Source organism: Acyrthosiphon pisum, chromosome A2 (genome assembly GCF_005508785.2).
Source record: "Acyrthosiphon pisum isolate AL4f chromosome A2, pea_aphid_22Mar2018_4r6ur, whole genome shotgun sequence".
NCBI lineage: Eukaryota > Metazoa > Arthropoda > Insecta > Hemiptera > Aphididae > Acyrthosiphon > Acyrthosiphon pisum.
The window spans coordinates 71,019,546-71,040,269 of NC_042495.1; the positions used below are offsets into that span (position 1 = coordinate 71,019,546).

At 32.3% G+C, this 20,724-nt stretch overlaps 2 protein-coding genes across 4 annotated transcripts in view; one reads left to right on the forward strand and one right to left on the reverse strand.

Annotated features, from left to right (window-relative positions):
- LOC100160815 overlaps positions 1-4,852 on the forward strand; it is a 7,263-nt gene extending 2,411 nt beyond the window's left edge. The window contains exons 3-4 of the mRNA XM_001942709.5: positions 1,180-1,345; positions 3,904-4,852. Of these exons, the coding sequence (XP_001942744.1) occupies positions 1,180-1,345; positions 3,904-4,440 (703 nt within the window). The 3' untranslated portion in view covers positions 4,441-4,852. The remainder of the gene's footprint in view (positions 1-1,179; positions 1,346-3,903) is intronic.
- A 2,381-nt stretch (positions 4,853-7,233) lies between these two features.
- On the reverse strand, positions 7,234-19,745 carry LOC100166952 (putative thiamine transporter SLC35F3). Of its 3 annotated transcripts, none has more exons than XM_016807237.2 (12): positions 19,640-19,745; positions 19,073-19,218; positions 16,147-16,293; positions 15,634-15,737; positions 15,271-15,420; positions 13,468-13,815; positions 11,191-11,325; positions 9,977-10,166; positions 9,821-9,910; positions 9,405-9,534; positions 9,258-9,287; positions 7,234-8,447 (listed from the first exon to the last, which is right to left on the reverse strand). In XM_016807237.2, the coding sequence occupies exons 3-12, from the start codon at positions 16,280-16,282 to the stop codon at positions 8,336-8,338; spliced, it is 1,425 nt and encodes a 474-aa protein (XP_016662726.1). In that variant the 5' UTR covers positions 16,283-16,293; positions 19,073-19,218; positions 19,640-19,745; the 3' UTR covers positions 7,234-8,335. The 3 variants fall into 3 exon arrangements, with proteins under 3 accessions (XP_016662726.1, XP_001943702.1, XP_016662727.1); XM_001943667.4 differs by lacking the exon at positions 19,640-19,745 and adding an exon at positions 19,429-19,632; XM_016807238.2 differs by lacking the exon at positions 19,640-19,745 and adding an exon at positions 19,429-19,632 and having other exon boundaries at positions 7,234-8,566.
- Between the last annotated feature and the right edge of the window lie 979 nt (positions 19,746-20,724).

Here is a 20,724-nt window from a genome sequence, read left to right on the forward strand (position 1 = left end):
CAAAACAAATCAAAAATATTTGAAAATATCATGTATAGAAAAATGGAAAATATAAACAACCAGTGAAAATGTCATGTATTTACGGTCATTTGTTTTAAAGTAACACCCAAAAACCAAAAACAGAAAACAGATTTTGTCATAAAATTCCTGTTATATCTAAATTTTTCTTTTGTTTTTCACGGCGCTTTATAAAACTACTGGAAAAATTTTACTGTTCACCACCCAAAGTACCAACTACATTCACTTTCCTATCATAAAAGATACTGTTGAAGAAAATCGAAGCACTTTTACTGTCCTAAAAGGTGATGACGGACACAAAAATTAAAAAATTAAAAAATTAAAAAAACACACATCATTGTAAAATCAATATATTCATCGTTTCACTCAGAACCTAAAATAATATATGGGATTATATTATTATTGCTGTTGTACTTGTATTTGTATGCCCACATACAAATCGTTGCAAATGGAATACGAATATAAATATTAAAATATAATAAGTATGCGTCTTTCCATTCGCAAATTTGTAAATATAATTTTTCAAAAACTGTTGATGGTAAAAACGCTTATTTAAATTAAGAAATTATTTTTTTTTATTTTTTAAAAATTAATATTTTTTTTTGAATAAATATTCATTCGAAACGTAATAACATTTTTTTTTAAATATTCTTTTCAGAAACCTATCATCCATATTCCATATAATTTTTAAAAAATTTTCTTAAGCTTAACTACCTAGCATAATTTTTTATTTTTCATTTACCAAGTCTTTCTGTTACACTCTGTATCCAACATAAAAACATATATATATATTAGTTAATATTGTAACAATCATTATTTATTATATTTCCTCAAAATTATAAAAATATTCATGTTTTTTTGCAACAATCGCTCTGCTTTTAAAATCAGACAGGCAAATGTCCTCTGTATTCCCTCCCACTAACTGATGCCATTGCATAGCGTATTTTGATACTATTCTATATTTTTATTTGTTATGAACGTGCGGCGACTAAACAATATAATATTATATGTAGTATAATATATTATATACATCAACGTGTTTCGAAGTGTTCGTCAGTAGGTTGTTAAAATGAAAACTATGATACTTTAATAACATAATATATTTATATATTAATATTATATTATATTATAATAATAACTATGTTATACGTTACTTGTCAGGAAATCGTACGGTGGTTCGACATCGTCCGAGTATCGAGGAAGAAGGCACAACAACCATGTTCAGAGAAAAAGGAGAAACCACGTGCACTCAAACATACTGGACTACGGCAAGCCCGAACAGACGTACGGCTACGGAATATCTGATTTGGACGATTTCCTCTCAAAAGTAAGATGTCCTAAAATAACAATTTACTTCATAATATTATAATATTGTCTTGACTATATTATTTTATTTATATTGTATCTCGACTATATTATACGTCTATATATGCGCATCAGTTAAATGAGTCCCACGCGTTCGGGAGAGATCTGCGATAATGTGTGATACTAAATTCTGGATACAATATAATAAAATTAATAATACCTAATTAATACTAAATTTTCGTTATTAGAACAACGTCCTATCTTTCAAGTTAGAAACAATTAAATCTATAGGTCGTCGGAAAATACTAAATAGGAATGCCTTATCGAGAATAAACGATTTGATAACTATAATAAGTACCTATACTTATTTTAATAAAATATATAGTATTGAAACTAGGTATCTATTTTAATTTGTAGGAAAGGGACATATTGAAATGTTTATACATTTTCAATACCTATTACTATTGATTAAACATGTATTATAGGTAATACGCAAGTATAATCAATGCTATTACCTATATAAATTATAGTATAGATTTACAATGTATATTAGGTTTTTTACCATACGGTCATGGTATGTTTATACCTGATGTATATTACATTTATGGATGAATCTGAAATGCAATTACAATTTTATAAAATGTCACTTGTTTTGAATTACTTACTTTTTAAAAAACTTTTTAGCTTAAAAATTATTATTTTATGACGTTTCTTTTTGTTATAATTAGTTTCAGTTGTTAAAACTTAATAAATTGTTTTTCTAAATTGTTTTGAGTTTGTTGAAAATTGGGCGTTTCATCTCAAAACTTAATAAATATATTCACTTTTGTATTAGCCAACTTAGATACCTAAATATATTGTCGATTGTCCACACTCAACAACTATAGCAACAAAAATATACTTACGTAATTTATCTTCGTCAATCGCCATTCACTTTGCTTTTCTCTTATATTGTTATGTCGATCTTTATAAAATATTAAAACAATAAGCTATAAGGGTAATAATCAATTTCTTTTATAAAAAATGTGTTGTATTTTTATGTTTTGTCTTTATAGTTTATATTATAGTTTATACTTAGGTTATTGCAAATTGCAATATATTATATTGAAGTCCTCTTAACCCTCATAGCAATTTGGTCAATACCTGTTGACAAACAACGAGTATACTTTAGTTTTAATTTAATTATGTTCTGTATTCGACGGTACCCACTACCCACATATTTCAAAATTACGATAGCCGAAAGCTGATATCTATGTAACTTGTCTAATCATTCATTGAGTTTCATCAATCGTTTCTAATTAGTTTTTAATATCTACTTACGCAGTACAGTGCAAGTTCTAAATATAAATATTGAATAGGTATTGTATATTATTATAATTACTGCAGCCAGGAGATATATATTTTTCATACTTCATATCGTCAAAGATTCGCGATGAAATTAATTATTTGAGGTATTTTTGTTTTGTTTATGGGATGATGGTTAATTGTATATTACGTTTGAGTAGGTATAGTGTATACATCTTATTTCATATTTAGTATTTAGATAGTCGTTAGCGTTCGAGAAAAAACGATTAGACGTAGACCGAACGATCGACGACGTAAAGCACATGGTTAAAGAAATAGCACCTACTTCTGAAGCGGACTAGACTGTAATAGACTGCCTTAAAAAGTATTCAATTACAAAAACAAGTTTAGTTGTTCATTAGTTTTAAATCCATAAAATACATGTACCTAAGTAATATTTTCACGTCATTTAAACTTGATTATTTAAAAATTTAATAAGTCTTAGTATTATTAATATTGTAATAGTTTCATCATGATAGGTTATTATAGGTTAGAACGATTCGATTCTTAATAAATAGCTAAATTATTCGACAAGAAACGGATTTACGACTGGTGTGATCCCTAAAATCATTATTTGAATGTTTACCAGATCCACAGCGAGTTGGACTTTCTCCCTTCTAATAAATACAACATTTATAACAATATATACCTAATACAATTAAGTAGCATTCATAAATCGAAATAAACAAATTTACTGTAATATTGCAACATGCATAATAATATTATTATGTTTCAAACTAACTTATAATTACCTAACAAATGTAAATAATAATGCATACGAATTTGGATGTTTCATTTTAACTGAAGTTGTAAATCAATAATTATTCCATATCGTTCTCCGCGGCGTACGATTATCTATAGCTTAGCTAATTCAAACAAGTTTCTTACAGAAAAAGAGCGAATTAACCAATACATATTACATATTATTATATTATAGTGTACACTAATACGCTTTATATAATATATATTAAAAAGTATACTTAGTCAAAACTTAAAAGAAATCAAAAAAAATTACATTTGCCTGGTAAGAATTTCCGTTTCTAGTGCGGGGCCTCAGGGCCACGACCTATGCGAGACGTCTAGAAACTCAAAATAATCATCTGGGTTGAAGTTAGGGGGGGGGGGCGCATATCCGAATGCACTTATGCGCGTCTGTACTCAAATTATTGTACTAATATTTAATATACTCGTATTATTATAATCATTGTTAATAATTGATACGATATCTTCACACAGTCGTCGATCGGTCGGCCGGGCAACATACCGATGGTGCTGTGCACGGGATGTCTGCTGTACCAGACGCAGCTTGACGACCACTACCAGACAGAGGTGGCGCTACCGCTCGGCATGGTGGTGAACGCGGTGTTCAAGAACGAGCAGTGGCTGTACGTGCAGACGCCGCACGCCGAAGAGGGGTACATACCGTACGGCAGCTGCCTGCCGCTGGGAATCGTGCCGCCACCGGACGCTGCCCGGGCGCCGTGCTGGGAGACCCAGTCGGACGTGTTTCCAAGACCGGTCGGGGACCGGCGCCGTCGCGGCCGCGGCCACAGGGGTGGCAGAGTCGGAGGCTTCGGCACTGGCGTCGGCGGAGGCGGTGGTGCTGACGATTACGACGAAGACGACCAAGACAACGACGACGACGACGACCGAGACGTGGCCACATTGCTGTTCCGGCGTCGCCACTGCGGACGGGGCCAGTCGTCACCGCCGCCGCCGCTCCGGCGACCCACTGCCGCCACTAGATCCGTCACTGGTTACGGGTATTTGTGACGCCATCATACATGCAGTGTAAATGATTATAAAATTTATTATGGTGCCCAATATTGTGTAAACTCTGCTCGCCACTTATTATTATAATATATCATAATATTATGTACCTACCGTTCAATATTGTATACCACCCGTCATTGCTTCTCGAAATCTCAGGGGTATCAAAATTTAGTGGTCCTAGGCATATTATTATCGTAGCGCCGAGGAGGTTAACAGTGGCGCCATGGTTCATCCGTTCTAAAATCACTGCGTAGTCCGATAATAATATTGTATTTTTATTAGTTTTTTCATTATATTATTATATCATTATGACTCAAGTTACTGGCGGTAGACCTTATACAATAAGATAGTAATATTATTGATGATCGAAATAATATGAATGTGATATAATATATAAATTACATATATTATATATTTTATTGTATTATTATTTTAAAACCGTATTTTTTACTTATGTACCTATATATGTATACCTATGTTGTGTAGTGTATAGGTACTGTTTACACATTGTATTTGTATAATATGCTCGTCATATTAACGATTTAACTATTAGAGGTGTTGATATGAAAGCAACATGTTTTACATTTAATTGATAAATTATAATATTTATACGTTATTTTTCATTACGAGTGATCGCGATGTATATTAGTTTTGATTACCGAAAAATGTTAAGCATTGCTACTTTCTAAGAATATCCATTAGTTAATCGATGAACAGTCTACAGTGACATACCTGTTGATGGCTTTTTTTAATAAAAATTTTAGTTTTAGTGAATTTTGTAGTGTAAGGATGTCCGAGTTAACTTCATAACTAAGCTAGATAGTTTACGGCACCGTCGAGCAACAATTTTGCCAAAAAAATTTTCAAAAAAATTTGTTCTAAATAGGAAAAGGATTGAAAACATTTTCTCAATCCTCAATGCACGATAAATACTTTTTTATTTACAATCTATATTATTAAATAATATAAATACATTTGATAATGACGAGAAAAAAAACTGAAAAGAAGAAGGTGAGTAGAGGAAATATTCAGTGATATTACTTTGCGATTTGTAAAATTAATATAAAATTGTATACACCTCGAGCCAACTACGTGTTTGGCCGAAGTTGGTCTGCCATAGTGCCATCGTTGTTTTCACTAATTATCTATTGTATATTGTTCACGTGCACGCGGAACACCGGCGAACCGCTATCAGAATTCTTCCGCCAGATGATATTGCAGCACACGATGTTTAAAATAATTTATTTATGACTACCAATCTGGCGTTTCTACAATGTAAGATGTAGGTAAGTATTGAATTAACGCGTAATACACTTCCTTTTGATAAATATGTAAACATTGAATACCACTACTTATGATTTCTTACAAATTAAATCAAAAATCATATTTAATTTAACTCTTTTTCATGTAGACCAATGACATAGAACTGCGAAAATTGTACATTACGTCATTACCCATTTACCCACACTCGACATTATGAATCACTAGCATAAAAAACGTGGTGGTTGCCTATCTAATACTGAATAGGTACTCAGGTACCTGGTACTGTGTGTCTGTGTATACTATAATATTGTGTTACCGTCTTTATATAACAAATAATTATTTTAATTATATAATACAGTACTTACTAAATATTACGTGTATTTTTTAAATACTTCGTTTTTTTAACATTAAACCGACTAAACACATATTACATAAAAAGCACATAGAATACAATTGTATACAAAACCACTCTCACGGGGAGAAAATAATAGTGACTCGCTTTTTTGTGCGTATTGCTAACCTTCTATAGTTGGATCTGAATGATATGATAAAGGATAGTCTCTTACTATCTAATCATATATATAATTGTCCACAATCGGTACCTATGGTTTTAAATTGTTCAATCGAAAACTAAAAGTGTTGCTCTTTTGCAAAAAACGAGTCCGACCAGTTAATATTAGTTATGATTATATTTTATTACTAACAATATTTTTTTTTACCTGTTTGTTTTCATTAAAGAGAAAACATCACTCAAGATGACTCAAAACGTAAAATCTATTATAAACATCACTCGACTATCCAGTTAAAGACTGTGACAACTTAAAAGTACTTTTTTCAGGAGATAAATTTAAAAATACAATGAGTAATGTAGTTGTATGCACGATGTATAGAAGATCTTCTCTATCATCTATAATATCTTCTATATATCGTAGTTGTATGATATTCTAAACTGATTTAAGAGCTCTCTAGTGGTCAATAGCTACCTCATTTCTATTTCATTCTTAATGATTTTTTTTTTCTAGTTGTTGCAGTCTTGAACTCGATAGTCGTTATGTCTACTTATTGATCATAGGCGTAGGTAGTTTATAGATTATTTTAATACTTATAAAGTTATAACTGTTATAACTTTTAAGATAAGTAACAGTATAGGCACTTTCAGCTTTTTAAGCTAACTAAGTTTTTAGTTAAGTGAACAGAATTTCTTAATTCACTTATCTATACTAAACAGCTAAAGAGTAATCTAAAAGTTATGTTATATTTGTCGGTTTTTTTTTTATTATTCAATCGTTTTAAATTGTTTATACAATACAATAAAATTATACGTCATATGGTTTTCATTATCGAAACAACGATTATAGATCTTCAACAATAATCGGGTAAAATGTAGGATATCATATTTTATTTTGTTGTTTCGTACAGGAGTAGGACAGTAGATATAGGACTATTATTATATAGCCGTAATGCTGTATGGAGTTTTTGTATATAATAAGAGAAGGACAAGGTATTATTAGCAGTAAAAACACATATCACATTGCTCGTGGACGGATATATTGTCGTCTTTATAATCCACAAGATGTTTCCTGCAATCTGTTATAAATTCGCGCCATCGAGGGATAAGTATACATTTTGAAATACATTACAAATTACAATTCGAGTGATTAACGTAATTTTATGTCAATAATATGTACCTATATAATATGAATAGGCGAGTTGATTACGTTTTTTTTAAAATATTAAACAAGAAACAAGAGAAATGTGTAAATTTATGTTCAATTCTGTTTTCGGTTGACGAACATTATCTACATACCTAATAATAATGATAATAATAACAATTGTACATAATAATATATTACATATTATACAGTATACTCGAAACACGAACGTATCTTACAAAAATGTTAACCAACAACATGTACCTAATATTGTAACTTATAATATTACTAGCAGGCTAGTAATATTATGCTCGGATATGTGTTAACGTTATATGCCTCTAAGGTGTGCTTAAATTGGAAAAATAATAACATTGAAGGGGGACGCATCTTTTTGTTGCGTGTCAAGTCTAAATTTGGGAGTTCCAAGAAAAATTATAGGTAGCTTCTTAAACCCCAATGACATTAGTTACAATATTATAATAACCAAACACACTATCTTATATTATACATGCTCTTATTAGTTATTGATTATACAATCAAATCAGGTGTTAGTAGTTAGTACAATAAAGCACCCAATTCATGAAAAAGTAATCTCATGGTAGACTTTTTTGGTTCCCATATAGCCACGCATCCAAGGTCCAGAGGGCCTTAGAGTCTATAGGTTATAGAATAATATAAATTTATAATTCTCTGATTCCAAAAATTTTCGAGGCAGTTCGCCCCCCCCTCTCCTTATTAATTCAAGCACAGCCATTAAGGAATATTATTTACATATATATAGAAGTAAAACGGCTAAGAAATGAAATCGGAAAATTCGCAATACTGTTGCTGCTGTCACATACGACGAGGACAATTTTATGACAATTATTATTATTATTATTATTATTATTATTATTACAACGTTTGCCGGTCGATTTATCGATCACGACGAATAACGAAGTCCACGTCCGCGGTGGGTGAGCGGCAATGGCAGTAGTCGGTCACCTGACCCGACCGGACGGAGATCGCAAATGCGACCTGATGTACCCGGTCCGGTAGTCGATTTCCACTTTGGGTGGGTTGGGTGGCAGTCCCCGGTTCTTCCGGCTCCACCTGCGGGTACAACAACAGACAGAACGTACATACACGTTACACTCCCGGCGGCGCAATCGAAAGGGTTCTAATTACATTTTCAATCGATCTTTTGCACTCGCACCAGTGATCTAAACAATCTTTGGTATATATTTTATTTTTTTACATTTATTTTTTACATCACCAAAAACCGCATGCAATTACCGTTCTAAATCGCCATGCAAAGTGTATATAATATAATATATATAACGCCCACACGGGGTATACAAAAAGAAGAGGTTGCGCGTAACAGGATAGAAGCGATCTCGTGATTATATATTATTATTATTATTATTGTTATTATTATTAAATATTATTATTAATATTATCGTCATTACACATCTATGATGTATATTGTTTTTACTACATAATATATTTTACTACATTAGTTATTATTGTTATTGTGTTATAATAATAAATAAATCAATTATTGTTGTCGTTATTAACGTATCACACACGCACACGCATACGCACACGAAACACGCGCCGACCTCTGTATTATAATTTAGGCGTATAATCAAATAAAGGTCGGCCAAGTATACATATAATAATATACGTAATATCGTCTATTTTTTACGCTGTTAGCCAACCGCTTCTTTTCTTTTTTTTTAATCCTACTACTGCAGCATCTATCACAAGGCCTTCCCCAAGCTACAATTCATCTTATTATTAGATTATTATTATTATTAATATTATATTATTATATATTATATTATGTATATATTGGTCCACTCTTTCAACAATTTCCACAAAAAAATTCATGCTTTTTTTTTTGGTTCACGCTACACTCACCTAGCGCTATGACTCAGTAGTATTATATTCCTGAAAATAATTGTTAAAAACATAATAGGTGAGTGTTTCGTCCGATTTGTTTGCCAGCGCTGTAGTAAGAAATGCCTAAACCGCTCGCATTGAATCTTATATTTATGTGCAATTTACCTGAGCAATCGAAAAATGTATTCTGGCCAGTTGTTAGGAAACATGACCAATAAGAAACCGATCGATATAAGTATGATGCCAGCAAGTTTCATACCATAAAACTGTACATCGTGTATGGTTATGTCAATGGCTGAAACAGTAAAATAGGCCAAGTACAAAAGGCCGTGTGAACAAAAAAAGGGTCGTTGTACTTATACATTTTTTTACTAAAATTAATTTCGATAAGCTTATAATGTAGTATATACTATATTATGAGTAAATCGCGTCAACTATATATTGTACCTCGTGCGTATAATAAAATGTATTTTTAATACACAATTTATGTTTCATAAACACGAAACACGTCAAACTTGGTGTAATTACTCGTACAAACATAGTATAAGTATTTCGTGATTTAGTCCAATGGAAAAATTTACCTGCAGACACGGGAACCGCGGTGATTAGTCCGAACGTAATGAAAATGTCGTAAGTGAACGCAACGCTCAAATTTCCCAGTAAGTTCGCGACTGAAAATGGTAATGTTTATAAAATAATAAGACAGTGTGGTGCAGATACAGATATTTGTTTAGTACCCAATGACAGCGTGCTGGCCGATAATAGTATCATCCAAGGCAAACGGTCCCAATGAAGTATTTCGACTTCGGAAAAGTACAAAACTAAACACACTGGCCAGAGAAGTGCGGCGTTCAAAAGGCCTATGAGGGAAAAAAATAGCGACACTTGGCCGTAAGTAGCATCGCCGATCATTTTTTTGAACATGACCTGTAATGTACAATACAATATTACAATCACAAATATACCAACTTCTAGTTTATAATACATAATACATAATATTGCTTAAATTACAATAATGTTTCCTTCGCAATAGCGTTTATTCAACAAATAATTATAACCTTAGTTTTAGTATCTAATACTATAATTGTTTGTCATATAGCTAAATATAACATTTTCAAATATAAATATACTATAATGCATAATATAATGTAATTTATATCCGTATAGAATATATCTGTGCCAGGGCCGGATTAAACGGGATGCAAAAAGGTAAATTGCCGACTGCCCTATGTATATATGTATTATATATCAACATTTTTAAAATAAAATTAATAATATTTATTTTACGCAGTTTTTCAAATATTATGTTGTCATATTTTGTCGCTAATTACCTAAAGGTGTTTAGTATTATATCATTATTAATAATTGTGCATAAATAATTTATTATTAGGTATTTTATAATATTAACCAATTTCTGGTTTCATAATAGAAATCCAGGAAGCTGCCTTTTATAGTTTATACAATTGATTTAAATGGTATTAACTTCTAACAAAGACAAATATAATGTTTTTATCACTTATGCACCTACCTAATAAATTATATTATATTATAAAAATGCAACTTGTTTATTATTATATGTTATATTTATAAGTACCTATTAGAATTATGTAATTTATTTTTTTTTTTATATCTGTAATCATATACATAATATTTTAATGCGAATATAAACTGATTTGTGTTAGACACGACACAGTTATATAGACAATCTTAATAAATATATATACCTAACTATATTAGGTATAATAGGTAGGAGGTACCTATATATTTAAAAGGTACAATAGGGGTTCTGAAGGTTTTTAGTGTGAATGTGATGATTATGGCTCCATATTAAACTTAATCCAGTTTTGCGCGAGACGTCTATTATAGTGTTATGTATAGAACTATATCGACTGAACATACGTACAAATATGTTGTTAATTTCAATAGCAGTGTACGTGCCAGAGGTACTCACTTTATATACTGCTGACCCGGCAGCAGCTAAAGCCGCTAACAGAACCCCGGTCATGGTCTTCTTTTTGTTCGTAATTCCGGCGTCCATGTAGGCGAGTAAAGCCACCCCTGTGCTGCACAGGATGACAGCCACGATCTGCAAACGATCATTGCTGAAAACGGGACGGGTCGCACGACATCGACGTGGTCCCGCAACGTGCGTCGCTTAATACGATATACTAAAATCCCCGAACTTTTTAAACACTACATATTTTAATATAGCGTTCCAATCAATAAAAGCACTATAATAATATAATATCTACGTTATCGCAGTTAATCGCATGCATAATGATATATTTTTTATTATAGTAGGTAGACGGTTATATTTGTATACATGGACGTATATTATTAGGTATACACTGTACAATTTAGAGCGTAGGTACAGGGTAAGTTCATAGGTGCAAATAAGTTGGAGTACAGGGAGAAATTCCTCCTTCCCTAATCCATGAATATTTTAAATCTATTTTATCTAAATCATGCGGATGAGTGCACGCATTACTAAAAAAATTGTATAACAATATGTTCATATTATACAAAGAATATACAGTATATATGTCAATGTATAGTGTAAAATATACACTATATAGTATATACATGGTATCAATTATGATCTACGACATACATATTAAAGCTACTTGAAATAATAATAATAATAAAATTATTATGTTCAATCAATTATAATAAATCGACAAAATTATATTTTTATTGTTTTGCATCTTGACATGGACTTAATAATATTAATATAGTGGCCAAAAGTCCGTTTCGCTGATAATGACTAATAAGTTATTAGAAGTTGTTTATCCCAAACGGTGAGTTTTTTATTATATTATAATTCGTAAACCTATCATTGATTCAATTACCTATTTATGCCTATGGATAATAACGCAACTAAGTACTATTTTTCGAAAGGAGGGGGTCCCAACCACTAAACCCTCCACCACTTGTTGAGCTATTGCCAATGAGTAGATAACCGAGTTCTCCCATCACCCCATAAAAATATCGAAAACGTGTAGGCTGTGGAGTCCAAACATTTATTTTGAAGAGTGTATAATATTATAAACACGGCATACGTCATTTCGTATGTAGTATTATAAATTATAATGTTTTTATAGTATAATATCTAGCGTATACAATATAGTACATTATACTGTATTCAGTGCTCGAATAGGAAAATAAATGAATAGGAACTCCGAGACTTGAAAAAAATTATCGTTCCTTACAATGATTAGGTTAGGTTAGGTTCATGCTTTTGACCGCGTCATTGATTATCATAAATATAACCATTCAATCGTATTTTAATATCTTATTGAATTGGTAAAACTTTACAAAATGATAATTCCCTGCCAATTTGAGCACTGAGTCTATATTATATTGTTTTTATAATATAAACAAACCTAAAAATAATTGTGTATTTGAGAGTTCGTCTTGGGTAACAAACAGATAAACCTATATTCATAATCACATTATAGGTATAACGTATACTAAAGAATTTATGAATTTTTCTTTTGGTAAGTCTAAGTTCCCATATGGCCATATGAGACATAATAGGTAAACAATCAACTATGTAAGTCCAATATACGGAATAAAAACAAGTTGAATATGTGAGTTTGTAGGAGTAAAAAAAAATTAAATACATATTATTATAATTAAAGTAATAAAGACTAATTAGGATCGATAACTAGATGGTTATGTACCTATAGATTATAGTTGGTGTACCGTGTGTTTAAAACGTGTTTGGGTTTTTTGTGTTTTAATTGCTTTTTATCTCTTTTCATAAAATTATTATAATAAAATGTTACGATATTCATTCCTGCAGATGACAATAGTCTAGGAGGCCCGTTGTTAATAAAACATTTTGTAAAATATTGCCGTGTGGAAGACTCAACATATTTTTAATACCATGTAGGAATAAATTCACGAATGAGTGGTTTTTACCCGTCACGTCTCTCCGTGGAAATATAGGAACTTATACTATTTCCCTCTTTATTTATCTTTTTACAGTTGTCCCTGCCTCTATCGACTCTAGTCTCTACACCCCCTCAAATACACCGCTTTGACCACGCAAAGCAACGACAACGGTCACACCTATCACAATTCCTGCGAGAACATCTCCCATCGCCTCCCACCCCGCCACTGCCACCGAAGCCCATCACCACAGACCCATGTGGCTTGACGGCTTTCGGTTTGTGATGATGGTGGTGGTAAGGGGGGGTCGGGAGAGGAGCCCCGACACACTCACCCGGACGCCGACGAACTGATCATGGAGTATGACCCAAGACAGCAGGTACACACAGCACACGTTGATGGCGAACAAGGCCAGGGCATCGGTGGCCACGAGTATGCTGAGCGCATGTATGTACAGGTAGTTGGTGAACACCCACAGCATGCAGAACATGCAGCACCGCGTCAGGAAGTGTGCGGCGGTGAACCCGCGGTCCCGGAAATTTCGGACGCTCTCTCCCAGTATGTCGGTGGGTGTCTGGTAGTTGGGGCTGCCCAGCTGACAGAAAAAGTACAGTGGAAAGAACAGCACGGTCCAGTTAGTACAAAACCACGTGGTGAAGAACGGCGCGTTGTACGTCATCAGCTGTAAGTTCACCCGGTAAAACGACATGATATTATATTATGCGTATATGCATATATTTTATAATTCAAAACTATATTAATTATTCTAATAATGTGTAATGGCATAGACGCGTGTATCTAAAAATTCGCTAAACTAGAGCGGTTTAAAATTATCCCACATTATCACGCACCGGGATTATGAATCATGTAAATTATATTTATATGGTCCAAACATCCCGGTGCATTATTTTTCACACTGGTTTAGCCCAGCGAATTTCTAGTATGTGTGCGTATATTCGTGTGACCGAATGAAGCCATCGATGTTTTTGCAGGTAACTAGTCAATTTTGATTTAGGCAACAGACCGCCCGTTTGCATCAAGCCGAGCACACTCGAATTACCTCCAGACTGGCAAAGTAGTGCGTGCATTCAAAAACGTAAAAAAAGCGCGCAAATTTATTCTGATAATAAGGGCCTAATAATGATCAAAAGTCAACTTTTGTAATAAATTATTTATTTTAATATGCAATACACACAAATAATCTGATTTTTAACTTATGGTTGATAATAAACAGTAACCAGTGAGCTCGATGTATAGTGTATACCTTTTTCATAATATAGGATATTATAATATATAGTGCAGAGTCTATTATACTATATAGACTATATTATGCTTTTGAATTGATTTTTTTGCAGGAATTTCGGATAATAAAAGTTCACCTATCTAGATTTGGGTGGCAATTCGTGTACACTGTACACCATCTCATCCAATCTATCCAAAGATTTACTAAACGTTTTATGGTATTATATACCGCTTTGAGGGGAGGGGCTTCCGATGTTCTGATTTAGAATTAATATACATGATATTTTATACACTTAATCCTTATTCTCTTTCATTTAAAATTCTCTGACAGAAAGAACAATAATTAATCATTAATAACATAATAATAGGTATATTATCGAATAAAAAGAGATGCGATTTCCATGAAAGTTTTTTTTAATGGTGTTTATTTATAAAAATAACCGACATTATAATAATACCTGTATGTTTTAAATATTTTGTTTCAGAAAAAGAATTGTATAAAATCCGTATTAATCATTTGTATAAAAAATATATGTACCTATACAATATATGTTAATGAATAATGATAAACTTGCAGATAAAGTGTGTTGAACAGCGCACGCACGTTGCTGTTAAACAATATTATAAAGTCTCGTTTTCGACCGCTCGTGTAATACGCCCGTTTAAAATACGCATTATAATATATAATATAATGGCGTGTAAAATGGTAATTTTGGAGTTTTATTCTTCTACCGTCAGCGAGCAATAATTCCGACCTCACATACAAACAATACAGTCCAAGCATAATCTGACTCATAAACACCTCGTCTGCGCTTATACCTAAGTGGCTATGTATATAATATGCATGTGTGCGAAATATTTTTATAAATTTTTTTTTTATATACATAATATATACCGTTTGTTGGTGTATGGATGAAAAATTGAATCCGCTGCCTGTGAGCACCGGATATTTGGTGGGATGATACATATACAGGTACTTGATAGCGTGCGTGGCACCAACCCAAGATGCGGTGACGAAAAAAGTGACGCACAAACCGTAGTATACCTGTGAACATATAGGTACACGTGTATTATACACAATACAATATCTTAAGAACCTATAGAGAAAATTGGTATGTTTTGGGTAAGCTTTTTCTACAAGCCTGGAAATGGACTTTTTTTAAGGTAGGTACCTGCAGCTACCTATAATTTTTTTGCGCTGCCTGGATTTGAAAAAAATTAACGAATAGCGCATAACCTATGCGCGCACTATACAAACCTTCCTCGCATGTTTCGAACAGCATTTGTTCTTCAGCCTCTTGAACACGCCCAACTGCCTCCGCTGGCACTGTTCCACTTGTTCCACATCTTCGGGCTGACACACTAGAAAAACGATACCAAACGAGACGAGAATTTTAGTCATAAACACATGCACGCACACACACACACACACACACAAACAAACAAACAAACACACGACATTAGGATAAATGTCGGGCGACGAGATGTATTTTGTTCGAGGCGTGCAGAAATATTCAATCCTGGAGATGAGGGTTATATTATTATACTCTATAGTCTATACAATATGTTTACCATCTAAATGATTTAACACATCGAAGAAACACGATTAATTTTATTCCTAGAATTTCACTCGAATAAGTCAATTAATGATAAGGTCCCGCTCCACTGAAGATTAATCCAATCCTTCACATATTTATAATGTATACGCCCTGCACGCCTCGGCCACCAAATCCATCCGTTATAGATCAACGCGGCACAATCAGACACGTACGAGATTCACTTCTGGACAGCACGTGCGAGAAAGGACCATAAGGCCTGTGGTCTGACGTCAGCACGGCATTACTTTGCGAAAGTCTAGGCTTCCGTGGGTTGAATATTGTGGGCACATCGCTGTTTTCAACCTTCATCACTCGAGTATCTAAAAAATCATAAAGCCGTTACTTAGGTTAAGTTAGGTTAGGCTGTTAGGTTATGCCCAAGAGAACATTGCGGGCCATGTAATAATTGATTCATTCGGTTCGCGCGTTTTGTAATATTATGCCCAATCGTACAGGACATTATAGCTGATTCGATTTAAACCCCAATCCACTGAATGGCCAATGCATCTACGTGATAATAACGACAATAGGTCCGTTCAATTAATTAGTGCTTTAAACAGTATTCAACAAGTCGATAAAAATATGGATTACGTAATTTGCCGGTCCGATATGTCAAAATACGAATAATATTGTCCCAACATTTTATACTGACAAAAGTGTATATTTAAAACTAATCCAAAAAACCATTTTTTTTTTTTTTTTTATTAAATTCTATTAGGAAAAAATCTTATGTTTTAATAACTATAAGTTAAAATTGCAATTATGTATGGATTTGTTATTAAGTTTAAGTTTTTAAACTTAAGGTAATAACAATAGGGATAATGGTATAAGCAAATATTTATTACACGACCACTTAAAAATTGTATTTGGAGACTGTCCAAATGTGTATGCATATGTAGTATCTACATAAAACATTTTATTTCCATTCCTAAATTACCTATCTGCGTTCTTTTAAAAACAATATTTGTATAACGTTGGTCAATTAAATTTGACAATTACTTTTCACCCTCGTGATGATGTTTTAGTGGATGTAGTTGCAGTTTTAAATTTCCCTTGTCCCAAACAGGCGGTTTTCTTTTTTTTTTGGTCTTTTAATCTTTACTCGGTAAATGCAAAAACAATTTTCTTATGTAAATATATTATTATTTAATGATGTGAAATCGTCATTGATGTACTGAACAACTCAGCTGTTGTGATTATTACGACGATTTGACTTTATAATAATATTTAACTATATTATAAAATAAATTCTATTAGTTATTAGTTATTATTTATTTTAATGGTCAGATCTTATCAATTATCTTCATAGATATTTCAATTTCTATACTTATTATTTTTTTTTTTTTTTTTATTTAAAGCCTCAGCCCTCAACAACAAAGGTTCTTGGCTTACAATATTTATATTATTTAAGGTTATAAACAATTTTAGTTATTACTATATCATGAGTTTATTATACTTGTTTATTTCACATCAATTTTAAATATCAGAGAGCATTATTTTTTTATTCAATCACTCCGTTGTGATATGTTTGTTTATCAGTTTTTCGATAAAATCACGTTATTAGTTAGGAAATATTCATGCTTGCCATGTTTAACTTATAAGTATCTATGTTTTTGAGTGTCTGTATATACGTTTTATTTAAGTTCGATTATTAGGTAATATTTTTAGTCTAAATTGATGTACCTACCTATAAGTAATAAATATATAATTTGAGGTACATACTACATATATGTTCGTGTGATTCAGAAATATCCTTAGAGCTATTTAATTTTTTCATTTACAATATTTTTAATAATGATATGTATTGGTAGAGGTACCTATAATTACAGTGCATTTTAAAATTACATTTTTTATACTTATAACTTATTATATAAGTGACTTCATGAATTTATGTTATTTTACTACAACTGAAAATTAACCAGTTTATTAGGAATAACACTAGACCATTAACTTCAAAAAATATAGTAATTAGTAAATAATATTATGTGGTAGGTATATTATGTGTAATGAAATCGGACTATCGGAGTATCTATTATATTATAGGGAATACATTGATATAACTTTTATACATATTACAACTAAGAATAAGGCCTTCCTGGTTATTTACTGTGGCATAGTAGTACTGAACGTACTTACAGGCTACTATAATACAGTATAAGTAAATGTAAATCAATAATTTGTAAAGATACATAAATATGGGGCGGTGAAAAATAATGCATCATAAACTTCAAAATATGCAATAAGAATGTAAAAAATATATTTTATATTTCACACTCAAAAAGTTGTCTTACATAAAATATGTCAAAATATATATTTCACCACATGCAATTAAAACGCTTAATATAGGTAACGAACCATTTTATAAATTTGACAATGTGACATTTTGACAAACAAAATTGATTCAAAAAATGATTTATTTAATTTTGCATTAGGTACCTAACGAAAAATGAACAAATTTTAAATTAAACCTAATATACCTATCAAAATACTTCTTCATAATTATACCTAATCTAATCGTAACGATTTGTTCATCACATATTTACATATAATTTCTGAACAAAAAATTCAAAAAATACTGTGATTAACTGAAATACTATGAAAAAATAATGCTTAAAAAATTACCATTAAGGTGAACAAATTAGTATGAACAGCTGCAAAATATAAATTAAAATATTTTATTATTATTGAAGTATCATTAAGTATGCTGAATTGTAAAATTATGTTCCAAGATACATTTTGATTGAAACTTGGGTACCTACAACCTACTATTAATAACTCTATGTCTCACGACAATCATTGAAAAAAAATTAATTTTCTGCAAATTCGCAGACTGCATCCCTATTATTATATATAATATGGTAACAATATTAATAACGTGTATCGAGTTGCAGACCACTTAATGTCTTAATATAAGTATAGTCGACTTTGTATAGCTGTAATTCAGACGATATGGATTATAGCCTATATGTACAGTCAGTACAGACATGATAATTATACGCCATACGGTAACATTATACGCCTATTAACTATTTATATTATTTAAATCGTCACGTGTTCTATTAACCACGTGTATATTCAAATTAATTTGTGAAGTCTTACCTTCAAACTGGTCGGGGGAACAATAAGACGACGTCGTACGTTTGCTTTCGAAATCATATCGTTGCAGAACTTTCAGGACGATGAGATAAAAGAGAACAGCAGACGGCTCTCATCACGCGTGCGGTCAAGATACGATTGATCGTGTACTAAATAATATATATAAATATATAATATTATTATAATATAACATACAATATTGATTGTTGTTAAGTATAATATCATATAATCGTATATCATGTAAAAAAAATTCGAAAGACAAAACGGTCGTGGAGCCCGGACGGCGTATGTCAAATATTCAAGTCTCACACGCGTTCTATACAGCCGGTAATGATAATATCATACAACATTCTACTTACCGAGACGAAAAGCTACATATCACGCAGTGATATTTTAGATATCTCGATTACATCCAACAATTTAACACGACACGTACTTATATTAGTGTATAATATTATATGTTAATCGTCACGGTGACCCGGTAACCCTGCTCGGGTAGTCCGATCCGACTCCAAGCCGTACATAAAACTGCAGCAAAGCGAACGCGCGCGTATTATACTAGGTACCTACCACTCGAGCGAGCGGTTATTTTGCCGTTTTCTTTGCCGTTTCTCTCTCGTTCTTCCTTCTCCGTCTGTCCCCATCGCTATCCCACTAGGTGCGTTTCTCCTCTCTCTCTTTCGTGCTCCTGGCATGCGACCGCAATTGATTTTTCCACCCACCGCCGACACACAGGGACCGACCTCTGGCGGCGCTAATTGGCCAGCGGCGGCGCGCGCGCGTCCCGTTCGGCGACAGCGTACGGCGGCCGATGCCCGCTGCCGCTACTATACGACCATACTGTACGGCCGCCACCGCCGCTCGCTGGACCCACCACCACTGCCCCGTCACGAGTTCTATCATAACAGCTTTATACATATTTTATAATTACCGTATAATTAAAAAGCTTGGTCGGCGAATCACTATTATATAGTCAATACTGTACGGTATATGATAATATTAATATAAACCTATTACCTTTATATTATTATGCTCACTCGTATTATATAATTTTATAATATTATACCTGGTGGTTCATTTAAAGCTATACCAAATCACCATGTTTTTCAAATAATATAAATCTAATTTTTATCATAGTGGTTATTGGGTTTTTAATTTTTTTCAATTTCATTATCAGGAGCAGAATTACACTTTTCTAAACTTTTCCGATTAACTTTATCGGATGGTGGATGTCTAACAAATGCCCAATCCTTTAAAATTTGGGTGAGCTTGGATTAGTGGATGGTGAACTGCAACTTTGGATTAGAACCTATACCTACCCAATGTCACTTCATTCTTCTATAGGTACATTTTAAATGCAATACGTATTATTTCATAGATTACCTGCAATTTAATAAACTTCAATAATATAATTAAGAGGATGTCAGCGCACTATTTGGTTTCTCTCTCTGACCTACGAGCAACATAGACAAAACACATTTACGCAGAATCGTTTTTTTCTGTTTTTAAGTAATCTTAGAGTAAAATCACCCATTACAAAAAAAGATAGAGAATAATATTTTTGAGGGAATGACATATTGACTTCTCTAAGTATTGTTTTAAAACAATTTAAACATCATTTAAATTTGCAACATTTTTTGTTTATTTTGAAAGTC

Excerpts from the sequence above, each read along its gene's own strand:
- LOC100166952 (XM_016807237.2), bottom strand. The coding sequence starts at position 16,282 with ATGAAGGTTGAAAACAGCGATGTGCCCACAATATTCAACCCACGGAAG. Across the intron at positions 13,816-15,270 it reads CATCCATACACCAACAAACG|CTGATGACGTACAACGCGCC; the intron begins GTATATATTATG and ends GTGAACTTACAG. Across the intron at positions 9,535-9,820 it reads CGCGGTTCCCGTGTCTGCAG|CCATTGACATAACCATACAC; the intron begins GTAAATTTTTCC and ends TTACTGTTTCAG.